The sequence below is a fragment of the Cervus canadensis genome, chromosome 32 (assembly GCF_019320065.1).
Source record: "Cervus canadensis isolate Bull #8, Minnesota chromosome 32, ASM1932006v1, whole genome shotgun sequence".
NCBI classification, from domain to species: domain Eukaryota; kingdom Metazoa; phylum Chordata; class Mammalia; order Artiodactyla; family Cervidae; genus Cervus; species Cervus canadensis.
This window is the reverse complement of record NC_057417.1, coordinates 36139260-36163175: the sequence shown is the minus strand read 5'-3', so window position 1 is coordinate 36163175 and position 23916 is coordinate 36139260. Positions and strand designations below refer to the sequence as shown.

The window sequence follows — 23916 nt, the reverse complement described above, 5'->3', positions numbered from 1 at the left end:
CTGACCACTGTGACTTGCAGGCCCCCCAGGAGCCTGAGGACCTGTCCGTGCCACCCGTGGGTCCACTGAAAGCCACCGCTTGTCCCCACGCATGCCCAGAAGGCCGGCCAGGGCCAGCCCATGACCCTGGCAAGATGAGCTTCTCACTCAAGTTCTCAGAGCTAGTCAACATCGCCATCCCGCAGTGCGGGGTGGTGAACTTCAAGGCCCTGCACTTCCTGCTCCATGGGATCCTGGAGCACATCCACATGGCGGAGCTTGAGAAGGACCTCTCGGGGGATGAGGACTTCCTCCAAGCCTCTGTGTCAGTCACGTTCCCGCCACGGGAAGGGGACGCCCAACCCACCCTCAGCCCCCTGAAGAGGCTCGGCAACATCTTCGACCACCTGGTCAGCCGCGTGGACATGCTGGAGAGCCAGCTGGCCGCCCTGAGGGACGTGCCGTCCACCGCCCAGCTGCTGGAGAGCAGCCAGGGCACCAGGCAGCCCGCCCAGGAGCTGTGGAACCTGATCAGGCTCCGGAAGAAAGTGGAGGGCAACGAGGAGGCTGTGGCCAAGGTAAGCCGCCCAGCCTCCAGACACGGCCCTTCCCCTTGATTCTCCTGCCCGGCGTTCACCCCTACCCGCCCCCCCACCCCCGATGAGAGGCCCTTCCCTTAAACAGGGGGAGGGATTCAGCTTTGGACTCAGGTGGAACCTGACTTAGCAACCTGAGTGGCCAGGCTGGCATCCTTCATCAGCGTAGAGGAAAGAAGGCTACAGTGTCCGGAGGGGGCGCATGCACAGAGTCAGAAAGCTGATGAGTGGCTGCCAGTGGCTGGAGGGAGCGGGGGTGGGAGGGACTGCCTAGTGGCTATGGGGCTTCCTTTTGGGGGTGATGATGAGGTTTTGGAACTACAAAGAGCTGGCGATTGCACAGCATTGTGAATGCCCTAAATGCATTCTCTGAACAATATGCTTTCAAACGGTATATTATGTGAATCTCACCTCAGTGGAAAAAAAAAATAATCGAAGACCTATAGGATCTGCAGGTGAGGAAATGGAAAGTGTTAGTTGCTCAGTCATATCTGACTCTTTGCGACCCCATGGACTGTAGCCCCCAGGCTCCTCTGTCTATGGGATTCTCCAGGCAAGAATACCAGAGTGGGTTGCCATTTCCTTCTCTGGGGATCTTCCCAACCCAAGGATCAAACCCTGGTCTCCTGAATCACGGGCGGATTCTTTACCATCTGAGCCCCCTGGGAAGCATAGGACCTCCAGGCAAGGAAACTTGCCAGCCAGAAATGTTCATGGATTGGCTGAGGGTGCAGAGCCTGTGACGGTGGAACAGGCGGCGAGCCGAGGCCTCCTGTTTCAGGACCCACCTTGGACCACTCGCTCGCCTGCCTCCCACCCCCCACACAGTTATCCATCCAGAGCTGTAGCCTTGGGGAAGAGTTGGATCCTGGGGAATAATTACCCTGGCTCCTCTCTCCTCTCTTCCTCCCACTGGTCGCACAGTAGGGCCAGAAGTCAGAGCACCCCGGGGTGTGAAGGGCACAGTACCTGCTGGTCAGCTTCTGGGGGCCCTGAGTGGGGGCAGAGGATGGATTTGCGGGGGCACCAGAGGACACCCGTCACACGGAGGGATCATTTCAGGATGTCTTAGGTTAACACTCTTGTGTTCACATTTATTTATTTATTTATTCTTTTTTTTCACATTTATTTTTATTTTAAAAATATTTTTATTTGTTTGGCTGCTCGGGTCTTGGTTGCGGCATGTGGGATCTAGTCCCCTGACCCAGGGATGGAACCTGGGCCCCTTGCATAGAGAGCACAGAGTCTTAGCCACCGGACCACCAGGGAACTCCCCAACACTCTTCTTTTTTAAATTGAGTGCAAGTCGCATAGCACACAGTGAACAACCGCGTGGCATTTTGGCTCATTGATAATGTAATACGAGCACCACCCCGTCCCCTTCTAAACTGTTTCCGTGGCTCCAAAAGGAACCCTGTGTCCTCGTCACTCCCCACCCCACCCCCCGACAAGACCCACCTGCTCTCCGGCTCTAAAGATTTACCAGGTCTGGGCATTTCGCATAAATGGAATCGTACAATATGTGGCCTTTTGTGTCTGGCTTCTCTGTCTGAGCACCAGATGTCCCAGGTTCACCCACATTGTAGCCTGGGTCTGTGCTTCACCCCCTTTTATGGCTGAATAGTATTCTGTTGTAGGGGCAGACAACATCGGGTTTAACCACTCCCCTGTTGATGGGCATTTGGGTTGAGACTCTTTTTAAACAAAGGAGTGTATTATTTGAAGGACGCAGGGGTTTCTCAGCAGCAACAGCAAAAAAGGAAGAAGTCGGTGGGCGGGCCTGATAGGGTGAAAGCTTTCACAGACCTGCATCTCGAATATGACTTTAACCCGTCTCAAAAAAAAAAAAAAAAACCCGTCTCAGCTTCCAGCCGCCAGTCTCTAGTTTTTCTGATTATAATTTTGGGGTAAGAGAATGAGACAGCACACCTGGGGTCAGGCATCCACTCCTGGCCAGACAGGCAGGGTGATGCTTAAGAATTAGAGCCCCTGGGGGCCTGTTCCCACTGCCTGGAGTAGCAGACACCCCAGACGGTATCCACACACAGGGGCCACCTGGCTTTATGTCTAAGCTGAGAAAGGTGGGAGCCCCGGTGCCAGCGTTTTGGAGAGAAGTCAGAAACAGACAAGCCTAACTCCCTTCCTAGAACCCAGAGTCGCTGGGCCACGAGAAGCACAGGCCAGAGTCCACCAGCCTGACTGCTGGGGCTCACGCCCCTTCTCCTCACTTCCCTTTCGCCCTGGCTCCCCGACTGGCCCCATCCCCGGGGGGAATGAGCTTGCAAATAAGAGCTCGCCGCGTGCCAGGTGAGCCGGGCGCTACATCTGTTCCTCCGTCAATCTTCTTATTGACCTAAGAGGCAGGTGCTGTCATTATCCTGAGCTTACAGATGAGGAAATGGAGGTACAGGGAGGTCAGGGTTAGAAAACAGGGAGCCAGTGTCAGCCTGTGCCAAGTGGGCAAGCGGAAGGCATAGGAATGTGGACGCTGAGATGCCCCGCCACTTATCACCCGGAAGGGGTGAGGGGCGGCCGTGGCTTCCTCCTTCCAAGATTGTTACAACAATAAAGCAAGATAAAGCGTGGGAACTGCTCAGCACAGAGCTGGCTGTCTGTTCTGGCCAAGGTGGCCTGATGAGAGGAGGGGCAAAGCGGCACAGCGTGAACCGTAAATCCCGTGCTCAGTGAGAGCCTCTGGGCACAGAAGGCCGCACCGTGCATGACTCTGTTCACAGGCAGTCTGCCCGGAATAGGCCAGTCCATGGCGACAGAAAGTGGCGGTTGCCAGGGGCTGGGGGTTGAGTGCTGGTGGGAACGGGGTTTCTTTTGGGGGTGATGAAAATGTTCTGGAACACTAAACAGTGGTGATGGTCATACACACTTGTGAATGTGCCGAATGCCGCCCAATTGTGCACTTTAGTATTGTTTTGTGTGTTTTACCATATGCGCAAAAAGCAGGGGTTGGCAGAATCAGTTAAAAGAAAGAAAGAAAAAAAATACATCATCTAACCCATATGCTATCTCAAAGAGACACACTTTGATTCAAAGACAAACAGGTTGGAAATAAAAGGGTAGAAAAAGATATTGCACACAAGTAACAACCAGAAGAGAGCCAGAGTGACTGTACTAACCACAGACAGATAGACCTTAAGATAAAAATTGTTACTAGACACACAGCAGGCTGCAGCGGTGACTGAGGGCAGGTCACGCAGGCCTCGGAGCTGGATGGTGTCTGAGGTGTCAGCCCCTCCAGAGCAGCCTGCCTTGATGGATGAAGGCTTTTAGAAATCACAGTTACCCAGAATGTCTCAGCCAGCTCACACAGTGAACTGGTGGACAGGTTCGGAACTGGTCACGCCGCCCTCAGAGGACTGCTTGTGCACCTAGGAATATCCCCACCACTGTTACAGAATGTCACCAAGTCCCAGCCTGGTTGAGGGTGCTGGGGTTACCACGGTGACCCATTGTCAGGGTTGCCATGGTAGCGGGTTCTAGGGCGGTGCAGGCTGCTTAGCTAAGAGTCTGCAACCTACCCCCACCATCCTCCCCACCTCCGCCTGCATCAGTCAGTCTGGCAGACCAAATGCCACCCTTTATGGGGAAAGACAAGCCTGCCAGCCCCAGCATCCATCCCAGACAGGGTGAATGGCGCCCTGGAGACTAAGGCAGGCACCGAGGGGACGTCTGGAGAGACAGCTTGGGAAGGCCTACAGGCATGGCATGAGGGTGGGTGCTCCTGGTCAGCACACTGCCGGGTTTGGGGGCTCGGGGGTGAGACAGCAGGGCCTCACTAAGCAGGCTTAGATTGCAGTTTCTAACCCTCGGCGTGGTTGACATCTGGGGCCAGAGGATTCTCTGTGGTGGAGACTGTCCCATGCACTGAGGGACACTACGCAGCATCGTTGGCCTCCAACCACTAGAGGACAGGGGCACCCCTAAGTCATGACAATCAGAAATGTCTCCAGACTTGGCCAGATGCCTGCTGGGGGCCAGACTGCCCCATTGACAACTGCTGAGTTAGAAAGCATGGGCTCCTGGCTCACTGTGCATCGTCTCCATAACTTCCATGGGGGTGCCAACCCAGACTTTGGGCACCAGGGAATCTTCCAGAATCGCAGGTTCCCAGGCCCCGCCCGCACCTCCCAGGCAGCCCTGACCAGGAGCTTTAGAAAGTTGTTCAGAAACCCCTGCCTGTCTCCTTGAGGCCTCGGTTATCTCATCTGTGATGATAACTCCTGCTGGCTGGCCACCTCTCACGGGGCCACCTCTCATTTTGAGGGGCCACTGTTTGTTATTTAATATTAAGATTGTTCGGGCTCACCCTGTTTCCATAAATACACCCGTGGGTCCCACTGTGCATGCTAAGTTGCTTCAGTCATTTCCAGCTCTTTGTGACACTAAGAACTGTAGCCCACCAGGCTCCTCTGTCCCTGGGAGTCTCCAGGCAAGGATACTGGAGTGGGTTGCCATGCCCTCCTCTAGGGGATCTTCCCAACGCAAGGAACGAACCCACATCTCCTGAGTCTCCTGCATTGCAGGTGGATTCTTTACCGCTGAGCCTTTGAGACCAGCGCCTCTTGAGAAGTCTTCCTTCTCTCTGGTGCAGCCCTTGCCTGCAGGGCAGCCAGGCCATCTTTTCTGGGTTTGCCCTGCACTTCCCCGTGGGAGGGAGGTTGATACTTGCTCAGGTAACTCGGTGCCCCTGGTTGCACCCGGAGAGACAAGGGGAGGGGGAGGAGTCCTACATGGATGGGGGACCTGGTCCTTGTAGATTTCTCTGAAAAGCGTTTTTCCACCTACAGCAGATAAGGCCTTGGAAAACCGGTCTCTTCATACCATTATCACTCCCAGCAAAATTAACAATAACTCATGAATACTATCCAATAGACAGTGTTGACAGTTTCCCCCAGGTAAAACAAAAATGCTAATTTTTAAAGCTTTATTGAGATATATTCCACATAACAGAGAGTTCATCCATTTAAAGTGTATAACAATGTTATATACCAATTATACTAAATTTAAGTTTGTTTTTTTTTAATGTGGACCATTTTTAAAGTCCTTACTGAAGTTGTTACCAAACTGCTTCAGTTTTATGTTTTGGTTTTTTGTCTGCGAGGCAGGTGGGTCTTAGCTCCCAGGACAGGGATCAGACCTATACCCGCTGCACTGGAAGGCGAGGCCTTGAGCACGGGACTGCCAGGGAAGGAAGTCCTTATACCTCAATTTAAAAGGAAGTGTACAATGCAGTGGGCTTCCCAGGTGGTGCTTGATGTAAAGAACCTGCCTGCCAATGCAGGAGACACAAGAGACATGGGTTCAGTCCCTGGGTTGGGAAGATCCCCTGGAGGAGGGCATGGCAACCCACTCCAGTATTCTTGCCTGGAGAACCCCGTGGACAGGGGAGCCCAGTGGGCTACAGTCCATGGGGTCTCAAAGAGTCAGACATGACTGAAACGACTTAGCATACGCACACGTACAATGCAGTGATTTTAGTATACTCACACATGTGCAACTTTCACAGTCAGTTTTAGGACATTTCCAACAACCCGGAAAGAACCCGCTTAAACCATTAGCTGTCATTTTCCATTCCTGTGCCTCCTTGAGCCCCATTCCTCACTTACTGTAATATCTTTAGGTTTATCTATAGCATGTATCAGTAATTTTTTTTTTGCTAAATAATTGTATTTATCAATTGTATGGGCTGCAGTCCATGGGGTTGCAAAGAGTCAGACACGACTGAGCGACTATCACTAATGATCTTGAGCATCTTTTCGTGTGCTTATTGGTCATTTGTATATCATAGTTGGAGAAATGTCTGTTCAGATCTTTGCCCATTTTTAACTGGATTATTTGTCGTATATGTTTATGGGTTCAGTTTGCTAGCATTTTGTTGAGGAGTTTGGCATCCATATTGTAGTTTTCCTGTGGTGTCTTTGATTTTTATCAGTGCAATACTGGCCTCATAGAATAACTTTGGAATTCCTCTGTTTTTGGAAAAGTCTGGGGTTGTTTTTTTTCTTACCAGATCTATTATTTACTTATTCATTTTTGGCTGCACTACATCTTCATTGCTGTGCACAGACCATCTCTAGTTGCAGTGCGTGGGGGGCTGCTCTTCGTTGTGGTGTGTGGGCTTCTCATCGCAGTGGCTTCTCTTGTTGCTGAGCACGGGCTCTAGGCGCGTGGTCTTCACTCGTTGTGGCGTGTGGCCCATAACAGTTGTGGCACATGGGCTTTGTCGCTCTGTGGCATGTGGGGTCTTCCTGGACCAGGGATCAAACCTGCGTGCCCTCCATTGGCAGGTGGATTCTTAACCACTGGACCACCAGGGAAGTCCCTGGAAAAGTTTGTTAACACATTACTGATCCAGGGATTTTTGCAGAAACTAACACCGGTAGTGTTAATACGTCTCTAGTCAATAATGTGTTAAGAGTTGGTATTAATTCTCCTTTAAAGTTTTGATAAAAGTCATTGGTGGAGCCACCAGGGCTTGGCCTTTTTTCATGTGTTGCTTTTGTTTTGATAATTCAATAATTTTACTTGTTTAGGTCTATTCAGATTATTTTTTTCTTGAGTCAGCTTTGGAAGTTTATGTCTTTCTAGGAATTTGTCCATTTTATCCAACTTATCTAATTTCTTGGCATACAACTGTTCATAGTATTCCTTTATAATTCTTTTTATTTCTGTAGGGTCAATAGCAATGTTCCTTATTTCATTTCTCATTCTAGTAATTGGAATCTTCTCTTTTTCTCTTGGTCAATCTAGCAAAAGATTTATTGTTGATCTTTTCAAAGAACCAGCTTTTAGTTTCATTGATTTCCTGTGTTATTCTTCATTTTCTCTTTCATTAGTTTCCACTCCAATCTTTATCATTTCATTTTCCTACCCCCTTTAGGTTTATTTTGATCTACTTTCCCCAGTGTCTTAAGGTTAATGGCTGGACTGTTGATTTGAGATCTTTCTTCTTTGTTAATATAGTCACTTCCAGCTAAAATTTCTCTTTAAACACTGTTTTAGCTACATCCCATAAGTTTTGGTGTGTTTGTGTTTTCATTTTATTTATTTTTTAAAAGTTATTTATTTATTTATTTATTTGGCCGTACTGGGTCTTGGGGCTTCCCTGGTGGCTCAGAGGGTTAAGCGTCTGCCTGCAATGCGGGAGACCGGGGTTCGATCCCTGTGTCGGGAAGATCACCTGGAGAAGGAAATGGCAACCCAGTATTCTTGCCTGGAAAATCCCATGGATGGAGGAGCCTGGTGGGCTACAGTCCACGGGCTTGCACAGAATCGAACACAACTTCACTTTCACTTTCACTGGGTCTTAGTTGCTGCACTCAGGATCTATAGTTGTGGCGTGCAGATTCATAGTTGCAGCATGTGGGCTCTAGTTCCAAGACCAGAGACCAAACCTAGGCCTCCTGCGTTGGGAGCAGGGAGTCTTAACACCTGGATCTCTAGGGAAGTCGTAGTATTTTCATTTTAATTCATCTCAAAGCGTTTCTAATTTCCTTTGCAATTTCTTCTTTGACACATTGTTTAGTTAGGACAGGGCTGTTTATTTTCCATATATTTGTGAACTTTCAAATTCCAAATCAAATGCTACTGATCTCTAATTTAATTCCATTGTTATATATTTTTGTTATACAAAAATCACACATTTTGTGTGACTTCAATCCTTTTTAAATTTATTGAATTTTGTTTTATGGCCTTAGTATAGGCTATCCTGTAGAATGTCCTGTGTGTATTCTGCCGCTGTTGAGTGGAGTGTCCTGTAGATGTCTGTTATATCCAGTTGGTCTATAGTGATGTTCAAATCTCCTGTTTCCTTGATGATCTTCTAGCTGTTTTATCCATTATTGAAAATGGGATATTGAAGTCCTCAACTATTTCTCCTTTCCATTCTGTCAGATTTTGCCACATATATTTTTAGGGCTTCACTACTAGGTGTATATACGTTTATAATTATTATATCTTAGGACTTCGCTGATGTCCAGTGGCTGAGACTCTGCACTCCCAATGCACTACCCTACCTCGCCCAGGTTCAATCTCTGGTCAGGGAACTAGATCCCACATGGCACAACTAAGGATCCTGCACACCACAACTAAATGATCCCTAGTTGGAGAACTGAGATCCCACATGCTGCACAAGACAGCCTAAAATTAATAAATAGATAATAAAATGTGTCTCTTATAGATAGTATGAGATTGGATCATATTTGCTTATCTATTCTGCCAATCTGTGCCTTTTAATGTTTACATTTACATTTAATGTAATTACCCATGGACAGAGGAGCCTGACAGGTTATAGTCCATGGGGTCGCAAGAATCAGACATGGCTTAACAACTAGACCACCACCACTACCACCACAGATAAGAAGGACTTCTGCCATTTCACTGTTTTTTGTTATTTTTGTTATCTGAATGCCTGACTATGCACTATACCCTCTATATACATTATCACATTTTTTCATACCCATTTAATGATTGCTGCTGCTGCTGCTGCTAAGTCGCTGCAGTCATGTCCGACTCTGTGCGACCCCATAGACGGCAGCCCACCAGGCTCCCCCGTCCCTGGGATTCTCCAGGCAAGAACACTGGAGTGGGTTGCCATTTCCTTCTCCAGTACATGAAACTGAAAAGTGAAAGTGAGGTCACCTCAGTCGTGTCCGACTCTTAGCAACCCCATGGACTGCAGCCTATCAGGCTCCTCCATCCATGGGATTTTCCAGGCAAGAGTACTGGAGTGGGTTGCCATTGCCTTCTCCGTTTAATGATTGAGGACTTCAAAATCTAGGAAAATGCAGTAACAGCTCCAGTCATTGATGGAGCTTAACTATAAGATTAGTACTGCACCCATCAGCTCTTGCTTTGAAGTTTCCTCCCTCCTCCTCTGGCTTTTCCCTTTACCCTCCCAGGGTCAATCTACACATGCAGCCATAAGGACCCGTTAAAAATGTAAATCCAGTAACTGCCTTGTTGATCCTCCAATGGTTCTCATTAAAGGGCATGGGATGCTTCATGATGAATGACTCCTGCTTACTGAACACATTCAAACCAGGGTTGCCCCCTTCCCACTTAGGGCCCCTGAGAGCTCAGAGCATGATTGACTTCAGTGTCATTTTATGACCTCTGAATATGTTTCAGCCTAGGCCTTGGAAGAGCCAAGAAGACTTCTAGAACCATGACCACCACCACCAGAGAGCTTCCACATTTAACTTGTCTTTTCCGCTAACTACACTCAACTTCACATTTTCCTTTCCTCTTCCCGTCTTCAGTCCATAAGAACCCTGCAGGATTTGCTCACGGACATTTATGCACTGAAGGTCTCCGTTGAAACCCTCAGGAATGAGGTGGCCATGCTGAAAGACGTGTTTGAGAAGGTAGACCCTCCCCAGCATCCCTCACAGTGGTCATGCTGCTTGGACCTCTGGTGGTTGGGATGACCAGATAAACCCAAGAAGCCTATTCTTAGTCAAAGAATATAGCTACGGGGGCAAGAGAAGGGGACTGACATGGTCCAGCCACTTGGCCCATCCCACTCTGCAGTTTCCACCACGATCCTCACCCTACTGTGAAAAGACATTTCTGAGTGACAAAAACCTAGTTCATTCTGCCTTAGGCAAAATAATTTATTGTCTCATTTACTAAAAATGTCAGGAATGCTGTCAGGTACAGCCGGATCAAGGTTCTCATACCACGGCAAGGTTTCTCCTTCAGTGGTACTTCCCTCTGGGTTGGCTTCGTTCTCAGGCAGGTACTCCTCAAGTTCTGGCAGCTCCAGACTTAAAGTCCATCAACTTAGCAGAAAGAGAATACTTATTCTTTGTCTGGAAATCTTTGTTCACACTGAAAAGTAGAGTAAACCTAGCATAGGCATATATTCTAGCTCCTTCTGTAGCCATAAGGATATCACCCCAGACATTGCCATGATGTGAAAGGATATAGAATCCCTGAAATGTAAGGTCACAGCTGGTGAGTCAGATCTGGGCTCAAACTTGCCCCCAGATAACATTATTTACCTTATCATCCCTAATGTACAGGTCAGTGTACACATTTGGTCATCATGGCAACTCTAGGAACTTCATTCTTGGGCTGGGTAGCTCCCCTCTGTAGCAGCAAGGGGACCATCAGGAAACTGTATTATGAAACGCTAAACAGGATCCTTGGTCAAATCTGTTTGGCAACAATGCCTTCTCAGCCTGCTTCTTGGAGATTTTTTTTTTCCTTGGAGATTCTTAATGTACTTTGGTCCACTGAAGGCTCCACAATGTCCTACAGTACAGAAACCCCTTACATGATTTTTAAGCCTAGCATTTCCCAGACTTACTTGCCCAAGGAACCTTTTCTCACTCCATGGGAAACACTTGTTTTGGAAACTGTTCTTCCCTCTTGGTTTCTCAGTCTAAGGTCTTGCATTTGCACTGGGGGAGAAACTGGGCCGGGACCAGACCCTGTACACTCTGGCTCACAGGCTTGGCTCATTTGACAGATCAGTCCGCAAAGAATAGACGCCTTCTCAGAAGATTTGAGAGGGCAGAACCGGAAGATGAGTGTGCTGCAGCGGGAAGTGGTGAGGGCCCGGCCCCATCCTCCCACCCCAGATCCACGCCCTCCAGGCCCAGGGATGCACGGCGGTGGGTAGTGGGGAGGAGGAGAACAGTCTGGAAAGGCCCCTCTATTTGCAAGTGTGGAGGGCAGCTGTGGAGGAGGAAGCCACTGAGAGCACCGCACCCTCTGGGTTCACAACCCTTGTTCCCCACCTCCTTCCCCATCCCACCCGCAGACTTCTCTCCAGAGCAAGGTGACCGCCATCCCCAAACCTGAGGACCTGGTGCTCTGGAGCAGTCTCCACGAGGCCATGTTCATCCCGGTAAGTGAAGGACGTGGTGGAGGGGGACCGGTGTCGGAGAGGGACGGGTGACAGGGTGACTATGAGCTGGTCTGGAGCAGCCCCACCAGCCCAGCCCCACATCCCACAGGGAGCTGCTCCACAACTGCTGGGAGACTCCGACCTGTGGCAGATCTCGGAGCTTGCCTCAGAGACCACAGTTGCTCAAACAGCCTCGGACCACGGAGGAGGGGGTCTCAGCCACTTCTCAGAGGCCATCCAGCACCCCAGGTTCCTGGAGACCATCTGGCAGTACCAGGTGCCAGGGCAGAGGCTGGAGGAGGAGTCTGCCCAAGCAGCTCTGCTCCTTGGGGCTGAGGGGCCAGACCAGCCCCAAGTGCTAGAGCCTGGGCCTGGGCCTGGGCCTGGGTCTGCGCTGGGACCCAGGCCTGCGCCTGGACCTGGGCCTGGACCTGTGTTCGGACCCGGGCCTGCTCCTGGGCCTGGGCTTTCATCTGAAGCTGGGCCTTCACCCGAACCTGGGCCTGAGTTCGGACCCGGGCCTGCTCCTGGGCCTGGGCCTGCGTTTGGACCCGGGCCTGCACCTGGACCTGGGCCTGGGCCTGCGTTTGGACCTGGGCCTGCACCTGGACATGGGCCTTCATCCGAACTTGGGCCTGCGTTCGGACCTGGGCCTGCCCCTGAACTGGAACCTGCCCCGGGCCTTCAACCCACACCATCAGGATCCTGGACTGTACCACCGCAAGGCTGGCCTCCTCCCAGAGGCTTTCCCGGGACCAGCCCTTGGCCTTTCTGGGGCTTCCAGCCTGGCCTAGGCCCAATGGGCTTCCCGCCTGCCAGGTTCCGGGGCCTCAGGGCTCCACCCCCAGCCATGGAGCTGGGCTCAGGTTGGCCTCGTTTGCAGCGGTCCATGTACCGCCAGGGAGACATGTCCAAGCTCTCAGCTCTCTCAGAAAAGGAGGAATACTCCTCCATGGAAAGGGGAGGCCCTCGGGACAGAGCCCTGAGAGCTGAGGTCCCCCCAGGAGGCCTCCCTAAGGGATTCCGGTCTGCCGTTCAGCAGATGAAACCCAGCGCTGCCCTCACGGCCGCGGCCGCTGCCTCCTACACCTCTGATGTGGCCGCATCGGCGGCCCGGGCAGCCAAGGCCGCTGCCAAGCTGATCAAGGACGCCCCCGCCACCAAACTGGCCACTGTAGCAACAGCCGCAGCCTCAGCCGGGCCATTAGGGGTCCTTGCAGAGTTTCTGGATGCGGGGCCCTCGCATGGGGCCTTCCCCGGGGACGAGATGGAAGACTTGCTGGAGGTGAAGTATGAGGACTTGCTCTCTCCTTCATGCTCTTCTGTCTTCGTCCCTCCCAACACGGCCCTGTCCCAGGCCATGCTGGCTGCCAAACATGCCACGACCCCCGAAGACAAGAAGAAGGCTGTCAGGTATTCCATGAGCCACATAGCCCAGATGCCCGTTAGACACGACACCCTGAAAGAAGAGTTTGCCCAGCTGTCATCTAACCTGCAGCAGCGTATGACTTATCTAGGTAGGCCCGGCCTGACTCCCGGAAGGGTAAGGAGGGCTCAGGCCCTCCCTGTGGCCTTTGAGAAGCACCTCCTCTCCATTTAGCTACGCCAACAAAATGTAACCATTTGGCTAATACCACCATTAGCCATTCATTCCTTTGGCTTAAGCATTAACCTCTTACTAGTCTATTTTCTTACAATGAATGTACAGTGAGGTCTTATCTTAAGGGAGAGGGCTGGTTACAGTCTAAAGTTGGTGCTTAAGGGGGAAAAGCACAAGTCAGAATTACTCTTGGAAATTCCCTTTCAATTGTCCATAAAACAGTAGTGCTGTACAGTGTTTTGATAAGTTCAGACCAACCAGAGTTTCTAGTAGCACTGAACAGACCCCAGATGATGTGGTCAACTTGGGATTAGGAAAAATAGCTGAGCAGACATATATTTCCTTAAAAGCCACAGTCATGTTCTAGGGGGCAGTAGGACCAATAGGGGGCTTCCTAGGTGGTACTGGTGGTAAAGAACCCGCTTGCCAATACAGGAGGCGCAGGAGACACAGGTTCCATCCCTGGGTCAGGAAGATCCTTTGGAATAGGAAATGGCAACCCACTCCAGTATTCTTACCTGGAGAATCCCCCTGGACAGAAAAGCCTGGTGGGCTACAGGCCTTGGGGCTGCGAAGAGTTGGACAGGACTGAGCACACAAGACCAATAGACTTATGCTCCCAGTTCATGCCCACTTTGAGCATATGTTCACTGTGGGAAATGGAGGGTGGGGAGTGGTCTACCCTAGAAGTTCTGAACCGTAAGCTTGCCTCAGCATCCCTGGGGGTCTTGGTAAGTCACAGACTGCTGGGCCCAGCCCCAGATCTGGCTTGTTGATCTGGGTAGGACCCCGGACTTTCTCTTTATAACCCATTCCAGGGGATGCTGCTTATGCTGCTGGTGACCCAGGGAACCCACTTTGAGATCCACTGTCCTCGCCTCTTTGAATCATTATCTTGCTTTTGTGCTCTTTGCCAAGTGTAATAGTTGAATTAGCCCAAGTCTAATCCATATGTGGCACCACCCTTGGTGGGCAGGTGCGGTCCCATGGATCTTGAAAAAGTAGAACTTTGAGCAGCCAAAAAGATCCATGTCAATTTCTGAATCCTGGGGCACAGCTCAGGTTATGACAGTCATGAATTTAAATATAAAACATAAAGTCGTAGTATCCCAAACTCTACTTCTGACCAGCTGCCACTTTTGTTAAGAAAACTAAAGATAGCTTGTAAATGTGTCTTGGCTGCAGTTTCTCGTACCCTCCTAGCTGTGCCGTGGACATCACGTTTTGGCCTCTCCTCTGAAACTGGATATAGGGTACTTTTTGTCACCCCACTCCTTTTTTGTTAAACCTGTCTTTGCATCTTGTTGTGGGATAATACATTTCATGAACTCCCACAAGTAAACACTCCATAGTTTTTCTCAGGACCATTTCTGGAAGGGCAATAAATTCCAGAGAGGTTTCCCTAGGCCTGAGCTGTCTGGTAGGATACCACAAGACTGTCAAATATCTGAAATGGGGCAAGTTCAAGTTTTCATGTGGTCCAAATACAAAGTGCACACCAGGGACTTCCCTGTGGTCCAGTGGTTAAGACTTGGCCTTCCAATGCAGGGGGCACGAGTTTGATCCCTGGTCAGGAAGCTAAGATCCCACACACCTTGTGGCCAAAAAAACAAAAACATAATACAGAAGCAACATTGTATGAAATTCAATGAAGACTTTAAAAATGATCCACATTAAAAAAAAAAAATCTAAAAGTGCATATTGGATATTGAGGGCTTACTATGAAAACAGGAATGTGAAATTATTGTTAATCATTTTGTTGATCACATGTTAAAATGACGCTTTTTTTTTTTTTTTTTTTGGCCCTGTGGCTCCTGGGACCTTCATTCCCCATCCAGGGATTGAATCCATGCCCTCAGCAATGAATGCATGGAATCCTAACCACTGGACTGCCAGGGAATTCCCAAAATGATACTATTTTGGATTTAGTTCAGTTCAGTTGCTCAGTCGTGTCCGACTCTTTGCGACCCCACGGACTGCAGCACACTAGGCTTCCCTGTCCATTGTAAACTCCCGGAACTTACTCAAACTCATGTCCATCGAATCGGTGATGCCATCCAACCGTCTCATCCTCTATCGTCCCCTTTTCCTCCTGCCTTCAATCTTTCCCAGCATCAGGGTCTTTTCAAATGAGTCAGTTGTTCGAATCAGGTGGCCAAAGTATTGGAGCTTCAGCTTCAGCATCAATCCTTCCAATGAATATTCAGGATTGATTTCCTTTAGGATGGACTGGTTGGATCTCCTTGCAGTCCAAGGGACTCTCTAGAGTCTTCTCCAAGACCACAGTTCAAAAGCATCAATTCTTCAGCGCTTAGCTTTCTTTATAGTTCAACTCTCACATCCATACATAACTACTGGAAAAACCAAAGCTTTGACTAGACAGACCTTTGTTGGCAAAATAATGTCTCTGCTTTTTAATATGCTGTCTAGATTGGTCATAACTTTTCTTCCAAGGAGCAAGTGTCTTTTAATTTCATGGCTGCAGTCACCATCTGCAGTGATTTCGGAGCCCCCAAAAATAAAGTCTATCACTGTTTCCACTGTTTCCCCATCTATTTGCCATGAAGTGATGGGACTGGATGCCATGATCTTAGTTTTCTGAATGTTGAGTTTTAAGCCAACTTTTTCACTCTCCTCTTTCACTTTCATCAAGAGGCTCTTTAGTTCCTCTTCACCCTCTGTCATAAGTGTGGTGTCATCTGCATATCTGAGGTTGTTGATATTTCTCCCAGCAATCTTGATTCCAGCTTGTGCTTCATCCAGTCCAGCATTTCTCATGATGTACTCTGCATATAAGTTAAATAAGCAGGGTGACAATATACAGCCTTGACATACTCCTTTCCCAATTTTGAACTAGTTTGTTGTCCCATGTCTGGTTCTAACTGTTGCTTCTTGATCTGCATACAGATTCTCAGGAGGCAGGTCAGGTAGTCTGGTATTCCCATCTTTTTAAGAATTTTCCACAGTTTGTTGTGATCCACACAGTCAAAGGCTTTGGCATAGTCAATAAAGCAGAAGTAGATGTTTTTTCTGGAACTCTCTCGATTTTTCAATGATCCAACGGATGTTGGCAATTTGATCTCTGGTTCCTCTGCCTTTTCTAAACCTAGCTTGAACATCTAGAAGTTCACGGTTCACGTACTGTTGAAGCCTGGCTTGGAGAATTTTGAGCATTACTTTGCTAGCGTGTAAGATGAATGCAATTGTGCAGTAGCTTGAGCATTCTTTGGCATTTCCTTTCTTTGGGATTGGAATGAAAACTAACCTTTTCCAGTCCTGTGGCCACTGCTGAGTTTTCCAAATTTGCTGGCATATTGAGCGCAGCACTTTCAAAGCATCATCTTTCAGGATTTGAAATGGCTCAACTGGAATTCCATCACCTCCACTAGCTTTGTTTGTAGTGATGCTCCTAAGGCCCACTTGACTTCGCATTCCAGGATGTCTGGCTCTAGGTGAGTGATCACACCATCGTAATTATCTGGGTCATGAAGATCTTTTTTGTATTCTGTGTATTCTTGTCTTCTGTGTATTCTTGCCACCTCTTCTTAATATTTTCTGCTTCTTTTAGGTCCATACCATTTCTGTCCTTTATTGTGTCCATCTTTGCATGAAATGTTCCCTTGGTATCTCTAATTTTATTGGTATTTCTAATTTTCTCTAATTTACAGATCTCTAGTCTTTCCCATTCTATTGTTTTCCTCTATTTCTTTGCATTGGTCATTGAGGAAGGCTTTCTTATCTCTCCTTGCTATTCTTTGGAACTCTGCATTTAAATGGGTGTATCTTTCCTTTTCTCCTTTGCCTTTCACTTCTTTTCACAGCTATTTGTAAGGTCTCCTCAGACAATCATTTTGCCTTTTTGCATTTGTTTTTCTTGGGGATGGTCTTGATCACTGCCTCCTGTACAATTTTGGATTAGAGTGGGTTAAAAAGATTTTTTTAATTAATTTCATCTGCTTATTTTTAGATTTTTCTTTTATTTATTTATTTTTATTGGTTGGAGGCTAATTACTTCACAACATTTCAGTGGGTTTTGTCATACGTTGACATGAATCAGCCATGGAGTTACATGTATTCCCCATCCCGATCCCCCCTCCCACCTCCCTCTCCACCCGATTCCTCTGGGTCTTCCCAGTGCACCAGGCCCGAGCACTTGTCTCATGCATCCCACCTGGGCTGGTGATCTGTTTCACTATAGATAATATACATGCTGTTCTTCGAAACATCCCACCCTCGCCTTCTCCCACAGAGTCCAAAAGTCTGTTCTGTACTTCTGTGTCTCTTTTTCTGTTTTGCATATAGGGTTATCATTACCATCTTTCTAAATTCCATATATATGTGTTAGTATGCTGTAATGTTCTTTATCTTTCTGGCTTACTTCACTCTGTATAATGGGCTCCAGTTCCATCCATCTCATTAGAACTGATTCAAATGAATTCTTTTTAACGGCTGAGTAATATTCCATGGTGTATATGTACCACAACTTCCTTATCCATTCGTCTGCTGATGGGCAGCTAGGTTGCTTCCATGTCCTGGCTATTATAAACAGTGCTGCGATGAACATTGGGGTGCACGTGTCTCTTTCAGATCTGGTTTTCTCAGTGTGTATGCCCAGAAGTGGTATTGCTGGGTCATATGGCAGTTCTATTTCCAGTTTTTTAAGAAATCTCCACACTGTTTTCCATAGTGGCTGTACTAGTTTGCATTCCCACCAACAGTGTAAGAGGGTTCCCTTTTCTCCACACCCTCCTCAGATAATCATTTTGCCTTTTTGCATTTGTTTTTCTTGGGGATGGTCTTGATCACTGCCTCCTGTACAATTTTGGATTAGAGTGGGTTAAAAAGATTTTTTAAATTAATTTCATCTGCTTATTTTTAGATTTTTCTTTTAAAAGATGTCACTAGAAAATTTTAGATGACCCCAAAGGCCCCCAAGCTCACAGCTTCCTTCTATTTGAAGACATCATCTTAGATACTTCATAGCAGAAGCAGATAGAGCTCTAGAAGCATCTTTCCCCATCCCTGTCCCTGACAGCCACCCACTCCTTTGCTTTCAGCTAACATGGGAGCCTCTTCCAAGCTTGGGTCAACAGTGGACATCTTGCAAGAAAAGATTGGCAACCTCCAGAAATCCAGGATGAAGGTCAGTGTCCTGGGCAGAAAAGGCATTGAGAAGATGATGGCTTGAGGAGACAGCAGAGTCCATGGCCAGAGCCAGGGCAGATCCTGCCCTTCCAGATGAAGAAGCACTGTCTGTCCTGTAGCCGAAAGGAGGCCGATCTGCTCTGGCTGGGGCGGGGCTGGGGTGGGTGGCTGTACGGTTCCCCCAACAAGGGTTTAGGAGGCTGTGGGCTGGCAGGTACCCCGGGCTAGTACCCTCTTCAAGTCCCTTCCTGGCCGTGGCGACCTCAAGAGAAGAGGCCTCAGATGTCTGTGTCTCCTCCTGTGTAGGAGGAGGAACTTGAGAGAGTTTGGGGCCACCAGATCGAGATGATAAAGGACCATCACGTCGTGCTGGACAGGGCAGTGAACAGGCTCCAGATTCGCCTGGATGAGTTAAAGGTCTGGAGGTCTGGGAGGCCCAGAGTGGGGAGGATTCCTCATCGGGACGTTGAGACTCTTCCCAGAGGTTTCACAGATACCCCGAAGGCAGGGGAACCAGGGACGCTCTGCTGGCATTTCACTGTGTGTGAAGTAGACAGCCACAAAAAGCAAACCAACCCGCCACCCCACCCCCACACATATACCAGAGCACCTGGACAGGGTCTGTCTCGTTCACCACCGGGGTCCCCCACCTGGCGCCGAGTGAAGGCTCAATGTGCTGAACGAATCAGTGAATGAATAAGAGGACTTCTGGCACCAGCTGTGCATGTCTGTAACCTTTCCCCTAAACTGGCTTTTCGTCTGAGCTCTCATGCCACAGGGACTGGATGGAACAGCGGCGTCTGACATGAGAAATGTGAGGACCCTGAAAAGCACCTCCCAGGGGTCACTCGCCAGACTTTTCCTCCTGTGGGCTGGCTGGGCTGCCGTGACCACCCCAGCCTGATGGTCCTCGGGACGATTCTGGTCTGAGTCTTGTCCCGGAGGCATCCCAGATCCTCAGAGAAAAGATCACAGTCCTTCCCAGTGGGGAGGAGGTGACCTTTTCCCCCGGGGTGTAATGAGACAAAATCCCAAGCAGAGCCACCTGAGGTGGTTCCCGTGGAGGCTTTGGATTCCAAGTCAGGGGCTGTTGGTGGGACGCACTGGGATGTGGGGAGCAAGAGGGGAGGGCAAAGCTCCCCTCCCAAGGTCATCACATGGAGCGACCAGGCCAGTGTGCACAGGGCAAGCTGTACCGGAGGAAAGCTTATCAAAGGCGAGCCGATGCCCAGCCTGAGCGGGGAGGAAGGGAGCGCCCTGGCTGTGTGTGGGCATAGGATACACAGTCTTGGGCTGAGACTCTTGCAAGTACCAGGATCAGGAAGTGCACCATCTCCTGCCAACCCCGGCTCTTATTTAGCCACCGCTTTTCAGAGAGGCTGGGATGCCATATCCTAGGGACCTACTGGAGCCCTTCCTGGTCGGAGACCGGGGCCAAGTCATCCGGCACGTCTGATGTGGGTCCAGCACCACGTCCCACTCAGCTTGGGGGAGGAGGAGGGGGGCACAGGATCTGCCTCCAGAAAGCCATCAGTGGTCCCTCGTTGAGAGAAGCTCAAGAGGAGTTTGGCCCAACAGACTGAATGGACCAAGTCAGCCTTTGTCTGGACTTCCTTCCTGCCCCTCATGCCAGCAAGAGCTAATTGCTTCTAAAAGTGGACCCCGGAAGGATCTGGATCGGGCCTTTGTATACAGCACACTTCATCAAATAGTTCTTAAATGAACACGGGCTGCGAATCATCAGCAGCCCCATGGAGCCCTTCCAGCAGAGGGAGGAGGGAGGCAGACACCCGCCCCGTTCTGTTACAGCAGGGGCTAGTGAAGAAACGCCGCCGACACTGCCTTCTACCTGGAAAGCTGGAAGAAAACCTTCTGTACGTAACAGGTGGCACGAGAAGCCCCCATCACCCCTGCATCATTCGGCCCACGTGACTGAGCCTTCACTCCGCACCAGGCGCCCTTCCAGGGCCCCGAGATACAGCAGTCAAGAGGAGGGACAACACCCGGGCCCTTCTGTGTTTCTCACGGGGGAATGATAGCATTTGTTTGTCTTTAATCGAAGCATGATTTACACACAGTAAAATGCCCAGGCTTGAAGCATAGACACTCAACTTATTTTTGCCTCTTTGTACAGCCATGTCAGCACCATCCAGATGGAAGCATTTCCATCGCCTCAGACTGCTTCTTTTGGAGTATTTCTCACAAAGAACGCAGCAGGAAAATGAATGAGGACAGAAGTCTTTCTTACTGACTCAGTGTGGAAATGTGAAAACACTATTTGCCCTTTGCAAATGGGCAGGTATCTTTTATAAGCTACAGGCTGCATTCCAGGACCTCTTTTTTTTTTTTCTTTTTTGATGTGGACCATTTTAAAAGTCTTTATTGAATTTGTTGCAGTATTGCTTGTTTTATGTTGTGTTTTTTTTTGGCCAAAAAGCATGTGGGACCATTAGCTCCCCAACTAGGGATCAAACCACACTCCCCTGCGTTGGAAGGTGAAGTCTTCACCACGGGACCAACAGGGAAATCCCCAAAACCATTCTTTTTATTTTCTTTTTTTAAAATTCCTATTGGAGTATAGTTGATTTATAATATTGTGTTAGTTTCTGCCGTACAGCCAAGTGAATCAGTTATACATCCAGAGCCGTTCTTGGAACAAACAGCGATATCCAGGGCTCTGGCTCGGTGCAGGAGAGGACTGACACGAGAGCTGACGTGGCATCGAATGCTAACTCTTCTAGGAAGATGCCATTTCTAGTCCCCTCGGCTTCCTCGGGGCAGGAGTGATATTAATGCCATTTGAACGAGGAGGAAACAGATTCAGGCAGAGTAACCAGGTGGTTGGGAGGCGGCCTGCCATTGTGGTTAGATACGCCGGGGTTTCAATCCCGATTCTGCCACTTACTGGGCATTTCTGTGGCTGCTGGAACAGATAACCACACACCATGTGACTTAAAGCTAGAGACATGTACTCTTCCCAATTCTTGGAGGCTGAAAGCCCTGAATCAAGGTGCTGGCGGGCCCTCACGCTGTCTGAAGGCTTCGGGGGGATCCTTCCTGGCCTCTCCCAGCTTCTAGCAGCTCCAGGTGTTCTTGGCTTGTAGACGCATCGCTCGAGTCTCTGCCTCCGTTGTCACGTGACCTTCTTCTCTGTGTGTGTCTTTGTGTCTTCACATGGCCTCCTCATCCATGTGTTCCGCCCTAATCCAGTGTGACCACATCTTAACTGATTACACCTGCGAAGAGCCATTTTCAAATAAGGCCATGTTCACAGGTTCTGGGAAGGCGTGAATTCTGGGAAGGACCTTAGTCAGCCCCATGCACCCCATCACCCCTGTGTCATTCGGCCCACGTTACTGAGCCTTCACTCTGTACCAGGCGCCCTTCCAGGTCAAGAAGACAGCGGTCAAGAAGACAGACAACGCCCAGGCCCTTCTGGCAGTGGAAGTTAGAGGGTCCCGGCTCCTCTGAATTTCTAGATTTTAATTGGGAACAGCCAAGTGGGGCTCTAATGTTCGTGTCGGGCCTGATGACTCCAAAAGGTCAGCTCCCCGCTAACGTGGGGTTGGAGGAAGCAGCCTGACTTGAGGCCGAAGCAGGAGCTCCCTTCCCCACCTCCACCACCTATTCTAGATCTTGAGACCTGTGGGCAAGGTGGATGTGAAGGAGCTTTGCATTAATTAGAATTAGGTTTGTCTTCAAATAACATAAAACCCCCAAATAGCTGACTTAAACAAGGCCTAAGTGTATTTCTCTTTTGTTTTTGTTGTTCTTAGTCGCTCAGTCATGTCTGACTGTTTGTGACCCCATGGACTGTAGCCCACCAAGTTCCTCTGTTCATGGCATTTCCCAGGAAGAATTTTGGAGTGGATTGCCATTTCCTTCTCCAGGGGATCTTCCTGACCCAGGAATGGAGCCTGTGCCTCCTGCCTTGGCAGGCGGATTCTTTACCATTGAACCACCAGGGAAACCCCGTATTTCTCTTTTACGTTCAAGAAACTCAGAGCTGGTATAGAGCTCCTTGGTGCGTGACTTCTGTTCACAAGGTCACCTCATGGTCCAAGACAGTTGCTGGTGCTCCAGCAATTTAACTCTGAGTCTAAGCCAGCAGTGAAGAGAGGCTTCTACCTCTCTTCTACCTACCACTTCCATTTATACTTCAGTGGTCACATCAAGCTATAAAGGAGGCTGCGAAATACAGTTGTGATTCGGGGTGGCCAGATACCAGCTGAAAGATGGGGGTTCTGTTTCTCAGAGTGAAAGGGAGACCAGATATGAAGGAAGAAGTAGAAGCCTGTTTCCAGTTTTGGAGGGAGCGTGACCTCCCCCACTGCTGGAGACATGGCCCAGTAGATGGAGGCTCTTCCCAAGCAGGGAAGCTGGCTGCTCCTGTCATGGGGAGGGTCCAGTCAGTGGAGACAGGGCAGAACTGATGCAGGGAATTGGTTCTTTATGGAGTCATGGGGGCGGGAAGTGAGGGTTTTCGCCTGACACAGGGTACAGTGTGTGCCGCACGTTTAAGTGCTAGGTTGATGTAGAGACTCCATTACGGATCAGAGGAGATGCACTTGCCTCAAACATCTAGGGACACAGAGCTTCAGCACTGGTTTGTGCGTTCCTTCCTCCGGTCTTCCTTCCTTTCCTGTGTAGCAAAGTTCTATAATGCCACCCCCAAGGGGACAGCTTGTCCCGAGGCTCCCATTCCTTCCCTTCTGATCTGGAAACCTGGAGCCCAAGCCTTTCACTGTACCACCCCACCTGCTGTCCCTCCAGCCCCACTCGTCCCTTCCTAGGGTGGAGGCTGAAGGCAGAGGCTGTCCTCAGGACGTCCGAGGATGACTGACATCCCTCCGCCTCTGTTCTTAGGTTGTCTATGCTCAACTAAGAAACCTAGAAATGTACAAGGCAGACAGAAATGAGATGGAGCAGGAGTTGAAAGAGGTGAGTGATCAGAGACTCCTCTCCCACTGAGGGAAACAGAATCATCCAGCCAAGACGAAACCAGGCAGACAGACTTCCCAAGCTTCCTTCCACCTTTATCATATAGAAAGTCCGGGGGAAGTTCTCAAAAGTTGTCCCATCAGTTCTTATAGTCGGTGACTCAGGATTAGTGACAATTTTTTAAACTGAAGTATAGTTGTTTTACAATGTTAATTACTGCTGTACGGCAAAGTGATATACACAGTGAAAGTGTGAGTCACTCAGTCGTTCTGTCTCTTTGTGACCCCGTGGACTGTCACCCACCAGGCTCCTCTGTCCATGGGATTCGCCAGGCAAGAATACTGGAGTGGGTTGCCATACCCTTCTGCAAGGGATCCTCCCAACCCAGGGACTGAACCCAGACCTCCTGAATTGCAGGCAAATTCTTTAGCATCTAAGCCACCAGGGAAGCCCAATGTACACAGTATATATACATATATATGCATTCTTTTGTAAATATTCTTTCCCATTATGGTTTATCACAGGACATTGAGTATAGTTCTCTGTGCTATATGGTAGAACCTTGTTGTTTATCCATCGTATATATAAAAGCTTACATCTGCTAACTCCAACTCCAACTCCATCTTTCTCCCAACCCCCTCCCCCCAGCAACCAACAGTCTTTCCTCTGTGTCTGTGATTCTGTTTCTGTTTCATAGACAGGTTCATTTGTGTCATGTTTTAGATTCCACATATGAATGATACCATGTGGTACATGTCCTTCTCTTTCTGGCTTAATTCATTTAG

The 23916-nt window shown here is 49.2% G+C and overlaps 1 protein-coding gene across 1 annotated transcript in view; it reads left to right on the top strand.

Moving 5' to 3' along the window:
• The first annotated feature begins 113 nt into the window (after window positions 1-113).
• The window catches only part of C32H16orf96 (chromosome 32 C16orf96 homolog), a 38105-nt gene continuing 14302 nt past the window's right edge, over window positions 114-23916 (top strand). Inside the window, exons 1-8 of the mRNA XM_043456523.1 lie at window positions 114-557; window positions 9851-9955; window positions 11065-11145; window positions 11359-11445; window positions 11555-12962; window positions 18103-18188; window positions 18497-18607; window positions 23057-23131. Of these exons, the coding sequence (XP_043312458.1) occupies window positions 135-557; window positions 9851-9955; window positions 11065-11145; window positions 11359-11445; window positions 11555-12962; window positions 18103-18188; window positions 18497-18607; window positions 23057-23131 (2376 nt within the window). The 5' untranslated portion in view covers window positions 114-134. The remainder of the gene's footprint in view (window positions 558-9850; window positions 9956-11064; window positions 11146-11358; window positions 11446-11554; window positions 12963-18102; window positions 18189-18496; window positions 18608-23056; window positions 23132-23916) is intronic.